General features: G+C 41.3%; 1 protein-coding gene across 1 annotated transcript; it reads left to right on the top strand.

The window, feature by feature from the left end:
* The first annotated feature begins 375 nt into the window (after positions 1-375).
* LOC142218702 (histo-blood group ABO system transferase 2-like) lies at positions 376-7,579 on the top strand. Its single transcript, XM_075287589.1, has 3 exons — positions 376-482; positions 4,976-5,104; positions 6,895-7,579. Exons 1-3 carry the CDS (start codon positions 394-396, stop codon positions 7,577-7,579), a joined length of 903 nt encoding a protein of 300 aa, XP_075143690.1. The 5' UTR covers positions 376-393.
* The last annotated feature ends 1,049 nt before the right edge of the window (positions 7,580-8,628 follow it).

Below are 8,628 nucleotides of genomic sequence, written 5' to 3' on the forward strand. Positions count from 1 at the left end.
TACAAACTCCTTGCAGATGTTGTTCCTGGTGGGATTCGAACCCAGGACTCCAGTGCTGCAAGGATGCAGTGCTAACCACAGAGGCCCCTTGTTGCCCCTCCCTATAGCTGTTTGTTCTGTCACTGGCTGGAAGGTCCACAGACAGGTGCATACCTAGCCAAGACTAAGCCATCCCGCAAACTTTTGACTCTCTTCTCCACACAGCATGACATAGCGCCCCCTGGCCAGGCCTCCACACAGGTGTTCATTGCAAATATTTCAGGTTTGGCAGAGAGGCGAGTAAAACTGGTTTTCATGTTCTTTCACCTATATAATACAGGAGTGGGGCTTTACATTTTGTCTCACATTCGCAGGGTGCACAAAGAAAATGTATTTCCATATAAAATCAAACAGATGATTGACTGGTCAAAGAAGGTGGCGGAGAAGGCAACAGAGCTGGAGCAGTGTGAGAAGAAGCTGCTTTTAAACACTGTAGAAAAGAAGTAAGTTACAAACTGATATAATAAACTATGTCTTCTCGTGTCTGTTTTATGAAAACTTTTAAGCCCCATGCACATGGGCATATCCATACTGTATATTACCCACATCTCCCAAACTCAGAAATCAAGTACAATAACAAATATAAACATGGGGGATCAAAATGTATATATGCATGTAGGACTTTAAAAGAGATGCATAACCAAGGGCCACATCAGAGCTTTGCAGGAAGAAGTGGTAAGTATAAAATTCCCTACAACTGGAGACAGTGTGGTGAGGGGGCCTGTGAGGCCCCCTGTTTTAGGGACCCAGTCGCAAGGGCAACTGCTGTGACCCCTATAGCCGTTTGTTCTGTCACCGGCTGGAAGGTCCACAGACAGGTGAATCCCTGGCAAAGACTGGGCCCCACAGCAAACTTTTGACTCTCTTCCCCACACAGCACGACATAGCGCCCCCTTTCCTGGCCTCCACACAGGTGTTCATTGCAAATATTTCAAGTTTGGCACTGAGGTGAGTAAGACTGGTGTCCTTTCACCTATATAATACTGGAGTGGGGCTTTACATTTTGTTTCTCATTCACAGGGTGCACCAAGAAAATGTTGTATTTCCATATAAAAATGAGACAACTGACTGGTCAAAGAAGGTGGAAGAGAAGGCAAAGGAGCTGGAGCAGTGTGAGAAGAAGCTGCTTTTAAACACTGTAGAACAGAAGTAAGTTACAAACTGATATAATAAACTGTCTTCTCGTGTCTGTTTTATGAAAACTTTTAAGCCCCATGCACATGGGCAATATTACCCACATCTCCCAAACTCATTCTGATGCTTAGATTGGGACTCTTTGTGTAACACTCAGGAGGGCCAGGCCTGATGTCACGGGTAGTATGTGATGGCTGTGGTACGTGCGGTGAGGTCTTTCACTGGTACAACGACAACCCACTTGGAATAGTGCTCCACTATAGTAAGGGCATATGTGTAGCCTGAACGAGTTGGTACTAACTTCACATGGTCAAGAGCAACTAGCTTGTTTGGTCTCTGAGTATGAATGGGATGTAGTGGTGCTCTAGCATCCTTCTTACCAGTCTTAGTAAGGTTGCAGGCTGGACATTCACTACACCAACTTTCAATGTCAGCACGCATTCCAATCCAATAGAAGCGTTGGCATATGGTCGCTTCAGATTTATGCACTCCAAAGTGTCCAGATTGATCGTGGTAGGCATCAAGAACAATTTTGGCATCCCGCCTGGGAATAAGAATTTGATGCAACCTCTCACCTGAAACAGGATCTAAGGTGTTGCGCAGAATCAAGCCTTTCTGGATGAAAAGTCTTTTGCGCTGCCTCCATAGGCGTTTGAGCTCAGTATCTGTATACTGTCTTCTGAGTCTGACAGATTTCACCTATGACACGAGATTCTTTCTGGAGGGTTTGCCATCTAGATAGGTCTTTAAGTGGGTTAGATTTCTCTTGAGGACCTTCTTCAAACTGTGTAGCAGCAATGACGTTCTGCGTAGCAAACTTTTGATAGAAGGGAGGCATCTCAACATCTTCCCATATGTCTTATTCAGAAGGTTCTTCTCCTATCAATTAGGAGTCATTGGTTTGAGTTTTCTTTAGGACAACCACGTAGCAGTTCTGTCAGTGGTTCTGCTACCTGTGCAAAGTGAGGTATAAAGCGGCTGTAATAGCCCACAAATCCTAGAAAACTTCTGACTGCTTTTACTGTTGTTGGAGTTTCCCAGTCCCTGACAGCAGAGATCTTGTCAGGATCAGGCTGGATACCTTCAGCACTTACTACTTGACCTAAGTAATTGACCTTTGGTTTTAACGGGTGGCATTTTGAAGGTTTTAGCTTAAGGCCGTGTTCAATAAGAACCTGGAACACTTGTGCTAGGCAGTTCAGATGGTCTTCACAAGTGCGAGAATACACAACAATATTGTCAAGATACAGCAAAACACTCTGGAAGTTGAGGTGGCCAAGACACCTTTCCATGAGTCGCTGGAATGTTGCTGGGGCGTTGCACAACCTAAAAGGCATGCTATTAACACTTGCCAACACTTGCACTAAGGATATATGAAATTTTGTGCCCCGTGCTTCCGTGGCTCCTGTTCATTTAACAAATCCCCTTGCCCGGGACATCCCTATGACCGCTGTGTGCCGCCCGTGCTTTTAATTCACAATGTTTGTCTGCAACCAGCCTAAGAATGGCTAGAGTTGTGGCTCAGTTGTAAAACTCTTTCCTTTCACATACAAAACTGTGGTTTCAGGGCCCAAAGTAAACTACATAGGAAATCAAGTACAATAATAATCTAAACATGGAGGATCAAAATGTATATACACATGTAGGAAATTACCAAAAAATGACACATGGCACAAAACATATGGGTTTTCATCCCAGGTTGATGTCTCCGGGTCGATAGTTATCTATGGACTCTTTCTGGAATTCACCCAGGGCTGGGCGATTAATCAAATATTCTCAATTAATCCGCCATCTGTGTTTATCACGATTAGGATTTATTCACAGAATCATTCAGTTTCATTTTGTTGGGAGAAGCGGCGCAATGTACAGAAAAAAGCCCAGCACCTCCAGTATATTCACAGTATTATCCCCACCCTCAGCCACATTGTGATGCTGCTACTAGCAGAATTTATGTTTCCCTGCTTTGTGGTCTCAGAAAGTTATAGCTTTCGGTATTCTGCAGACCTGAGCCCCAGTGCTTGCACGCTTCTATTCAGAGCAGCCAGAATCAGGCAGCTGGGAACATCGGGGAGGCATAGTGGCCAAGTAGACAAGCGGCCGTAGACTTGCAAAAGGAAGTAAATGCTGGAAATCATCCCGGCTTACTCTGGGTTTATGACTGTGTATCTGCATCAGGGGGTGATAACACTCCTTACGGCTAAGGCCCCACGTTGCAGAAACGTTTTTTTGAGCCAAAGCCAAGAATGGCTACAAAAGTAATGGGAAATATATAGGAAGTTCTTATACTTCTCTCCCTTCTGCTCAATCCACTCCTGGCTTTGGCTCAAAAAACCGCAGCAAAATCTGAAACAAAAATGCTGCATTTCCACAACATGGGAGCCTCAGCCTAACACTGTGTATCTGCAGTAACAGGTCAACTGTGAACTAAACAAAACTTCCACACGGTCTGTTTTCTATTCAGAAGTGTAATACAAGCTATTGTTCATGTGAAAAGTATAGAAAATATATAAAGAGGTGAAGCATTATTCTGTAATTTTGTCACATTCATAGCTTATCAAAAACAGATCCAGAATTTCCAGCCACACAAGAACAGTTGATGATTTGCTCAAAGAAAGTGTCAGAGAAGTCGATAGAGCTGGCGCAATGCCAGAGGAAGCTGCTTGGGAGAAGTGTAAATACGAGGTAAGTTACAGAATGATGTAATAAAACGTCTCGTCTGTATCAGAAGGAGAAGGATTAATAATTAGCTGTGTGCTCTGTTCACTTCCTGGTTTTCTCTGTAAATTGGTGAGCAGGGTCTCACTTGCTCTGCTTAGCTCTCTTCATAGCAGTGCATGTTTGCAGTCAGTAATGAGGAATGGTTATAAATAAATTAGCACAGAATCACTGGAAGATGCACAATATGAAGCTGATGTAGCAGAGTTGGATTTTATAGGTGATTAGACTCCTAAAATTACATGCTACAGGAACAATAGCCAGCTTGCAATAAACTCAGTTTTATGTCTGTGTTTACATACAGAGGTAACAGACTCCCTGTCTCAGTCCTTATCAGCTAATTTCAATTAGCCGACCTGATAACTGGGAGATAAACAGCTCAGAAATACAAGCTGCTCCTGAGCACTCAGCTCCACTTCCCTCCTGAGAGCAGTGAGCTAAGTCACTTGTCCTGGGCGGAGAGATATGATCATCCCCAGGTCTGTGTTTATAGAAACGCAGTGTAAACAATGAAATGAATAATTTCAGATAGTAGCCAAACAAAGCAGTTTTGCTGAAGCAATGTATTTAGGAAAAGTCTTAAAGGGATTCTACTATTAAAAACTATTTTTTTCCCATTGACACATCACAATAGCCTTAAAAAAGGCCACTCTTCTCCTTCCTTTAGATGTCTTCTTCGCCCCGCCTTTTGGTTAAAATTCCGCTTTCCATTGGTATGCAAATAAGTTCTCTTGCAGCACTGGATGGAGGGGGCCCGAGTGCTCAAACAGCACTGGGAACGTCCCCAATGCTGCGAGAGAACTCTCCAGCGCCACCTCCATCTTCTTCTGGAACGTCGTTTTCATGCGTCTTCCTCCAACACAGACGTTGAAACTTGTGGGCCTTGGGCACAAGAAAAATGGCCGCTTACACTGTAATTTGAGCACTGTTTGTATTACAGTGCTCGAACAGCTGTAATACACAAATAAAAATTGTATATTAGTTTAATTTATTTAACTAGTAATAACTTGGATCAAATATTATGTGGGTTTCTTAATATATTAAGTTGTCCACTTTTATAAAAGTCATTTTTTTTTTTTTTTTATAGAAGCATGGGTCTCAATGCTCTTACTCCCTGGCTTGCCCCAATCGTCTGGGATGGAACTTATGATATGAGCATTTTAGATAAACAACACAGTGGTACAAGAATTGGACTCTTTGTATTTGCTGTCAAAAAGTAAGTATTCTAGAATGTAACTGCTTGAGATGCCTTTCATAGTACTGAGTCAAGTTTTTAGAGTGTTAAGTGCACATCACATAATAGGAAAACCTTGAAAGGATGTACATGGAGATGATAAAAACACATGAATATATTTTTTTTTAATTCAGAACATCCTGTCCACTGTTTCAGTCTTGAGTTTCTCAATAGTGTGTACATAGCTTACAACAAGCCCTTAGTGGTTATTTATGTTCTTTTGTGTTGTACTATTGCTGCTTGTGTCACTGGTAAAGATTAGATTCGTATCCAAGATTGGACTGACCCACCCGAGAATCAGAGGATCCGCCAGAGGGCCTAGTCTCTATCACAATAATAGCTCCAGAGGTTCAGTAGAAGACAACCCAACACAGCTCAGCAAAACCTGCATCAAATACTGTATATCCAACAACTTATTCTGGCGCCAGCTCAATGAACCTTTTTTTTAGTTTCTCTTAGGAAAATCAAGAAAATTAAGATTAAATTAAAAAATCGCCCCCAAAAATTTAGATTTATACTTTTAAAGGGGCTCTATCAGCAAAAATATTCTGATAGAGCCCCACATATGCGTGAATAGCCTTTAAAAAGGCTATTTAGGCACCGTAAAAGTTATATTACACTATCCCCCCGTTTTAAAATAAAACCCTAAAAAAGAATGTTACCTACCTACGGATCGTGCACACTGTGCGGGCATTCAGGGTGCACCGTCTTCTTCATCTATGCCTCTTCTTCCTGCGATGTCCTCCGGTCCCGTCCTCCTCCGGCGCTCGCGAACTGACACTGATAAAAAAAATACCAAGAAAAAGGGAAAGAATTTGGAGCTCACCGTGAATAGTCCATAGTCCTAACGGGGTGCACAACCAGCTTTGGGACCCAAAAAGCAATGAAGTAGGAAAAGAAGAAGAAAAATCGGCATCACTCCGTGGACAATAAAAAATTATTCTTTAATCCATATCAACGACAAAAAAATGAAAATGTAACAAAAGAAATGAAAAAAGGACAAAGAAAAAAACATATAAAAAACTCCAACGCGTTTCGGAACACGCAGTTCCTTAATCATGGCATCCATCATGTTTTTTCTTTGTTCTTTTTTCATTTCTTTTGTTACATTTTCATTTTTTGTCGTTGATATGGATTAAAGAATAAATTTATTGTCCACGGAGTGATGCCGATTTTTCTTCTTCTTTGCCTGATAAAAAAAATGGCCTGGTGCCTGCGCAGTAGCCGTAGTAGCAGCCGCATGCTACTGCGCATGCGCCCAGGCCATTTTTTTTATATCAGTGTCCACTCGCGAGCGCTGGAGGAGGACGGGACCGGAGGACATCGGAGGAAGAAGAGGCGTGGATGAAGAAGAAGACACACCCTGAATGCCCGTCCACAGTGCACAATGCGTAAGTAGATAACATTCTTTTTTAGGGTTTTATTTTAAAACTGGGGGGTAGTTTAATATAACATTTACGGTGCCTGAATAGCCTTTTTAAAGGCTATTCACGCATATGTGGGGCTCTATCAGCATGATTTTGCTGATAGAGCCCCTTTAAGCAAAATCGCCCAAACACCGTCTCACCCTTCTAACCACATATTCTCATGATACCCATACCCAAACTGTCACCCGCCTACAGAAGACTGCTCCAGAATTAATCAAAATGAGAAATATTATATACAATTCTTCATCTCATAATGTTTCTGTAAGCTAAAGGAAAATGAAATGACTAAATAGCTTCAGGTTACAGTCTATTATAGTAATAATGGTGTAAATGTTCTCCTTTCAGGTATATTCGCTTTCTTCAGCCATTCCTGGAAACTGCAGAGCGTTACTTCATGGTTGGTCACAAAGTTACTTACTATGTGTTCACTGACAAGGTCGATGGAGTAGTTAAACCCAAAATGGCTGATGGTCGCATCCTACAACTTCACAATGTGGTTGCTGACCAACGCTGGCAGGACGTGTCCATGAGAAGAATGGAAATCCTCACAGTCTTCACCAAGAAGCATATGCCAAATGAGATAGACTACCTGGTGTGCGCCGATGTAGATATGGTGTTCAAGGATCGTGTAGGAGTCGAAATACTCGGAGACTTGGTGGCTACCATCCATCCAGCATTTTTGATTTCTGAACTAAAGCATTTTACTTATGAGCGAAGACCAATATCTGCAGCATATATACCAGATGGGGAAGGAGACTTCTATTACATGGCTGCTTTTTATGGTGGAAAAGTGGATGAAATTTACAAACTCAGCGTGGCATGCCAGAATGGTATTATAGAGGACAAGAAAAAGAATATTGAAGCTGTGTGGCAAGAAGAATCTCATCTCAATAGATATCTAGTGTACTATAAACCTACCAAGGTCCTTTCTTCTGAATATATCTGGAACACGAATGCACCTTATGGAGATCTCGTCAAGAAGAAGCGGTTCATAATACTGAACAAAAACAACCAAGAAATCAGGAACTAAAATGCTGTAATATTATTGCTGAATATTGATGAATCAACAAAAATAATATACAAAAATCATTACCAACAATGGGAACCCAAAATCAAACAATACAAAAATCCAATATTTATTCCCTAAGGGCCCATTCACACTACGGATACGCTGACTGATTCTGAACATTAAAACACGGTGAGAATCAGCGCGTATAAAGCAGATCCCATTCATTTCAATGGGAGCCGGCATATGAGCGCTCCCCATTGAAATGAATGGGATCTGCTTCATACGTGCTGATTCTGACCATGTTTTAAAGTTCAGAATCAGTCAGCGTATCTGTAGTGTGAATGGGCCTGGTGTGAATAATCAGTACATAACTCCAAATATAATTTAATTGATGATCTGTATTAATGAACTTAGTAGTGGGATTTAAAAAACAAACAAACAAGCACAACTAAAAAAAATTAAAAACACAAAAGGACATAAATGGGCATTAAAAAAAAATAAATCAAAATTTTATAATATAAATACAATAAATAATCAACTAGTCGTAATTGTGTACATCTAATGAATGTACACAAAAAATCTAAATAAACTCCTAGGACAGTGTGGCCTGAGCTTGTCATATTCACGGCTGGTTTGTAGGTTATATATTTTTCAGTACAAAAAGCAGACAGTTCAGTTTTCTGTGCAGTGGTGGAACTGCAGCTTAAAGGGATCCAGGGAAATCGGAAATCGGGAAGGTTGGGAGGTATGCTGACAGTTAATATGTACTGCTCAGAGAGCTGTAGCAACCAGAACAGCATAGTCTTCTTTGCATTTTATAAGTGCGTGTTCTCCATGTTTGTAAAGTGCCATCTAGTGGCTGTTATTGGTGATTTACTATTGCTTAATTCTTTTGTTTCTCTATCTGCCTACACAGAAACTGGTCCTTGTACATTCCAGTCTATTCCTTTGTAGGAGCATAACCAATAAGCTGTAATCTAATGGCACGTATAGCCTCATCTGTCCCCCGAGGTCACCCTAATCCTGCGTTATAAAGCAATATACTTACATCAAATCTTTTTCATTGACTA

Source organism: Leptodactylus fuscus, chromosome 9 (assembly GCF_031893055.1).
Source record: "Leptodactylus fuscus isolate aLepFus1 chromosome 9, aLepFus1.hap2, whole genome shotgun sequence".
Lineage (NCBI taxonomy): Eukaryota > Metazoa > Chordata > Amphibia > Anura > Leptodactylidae > Leptodactylus > Leptodactylus fuscus.

Excerpts from the sequence above, each read along its gene's own strand:
- LOC142218702 (XM_075287589.1), top strand. The coding sequence starts at position 394 with ATGATTGACTGGTCAAAGAAGGTGGCGGAGAAGGCAACAGAGCTGGAG. Across the intron at positions 483-4,975 it reads TTAAACACTGTAGAAAAGAA|AAGCATGGGTCTCAATGCTC; the intron begins GTAAGTTACAAA and ends TTTTTTTTATAG. Across the intron at positions 5,105-6,894 it reads TTTGTATTTGCTGTCAAAAA|GTATATTCGCTTTCTTCAGC; the intron begins GTAAGTATTCTA and ends TTCTCCTTTCAG.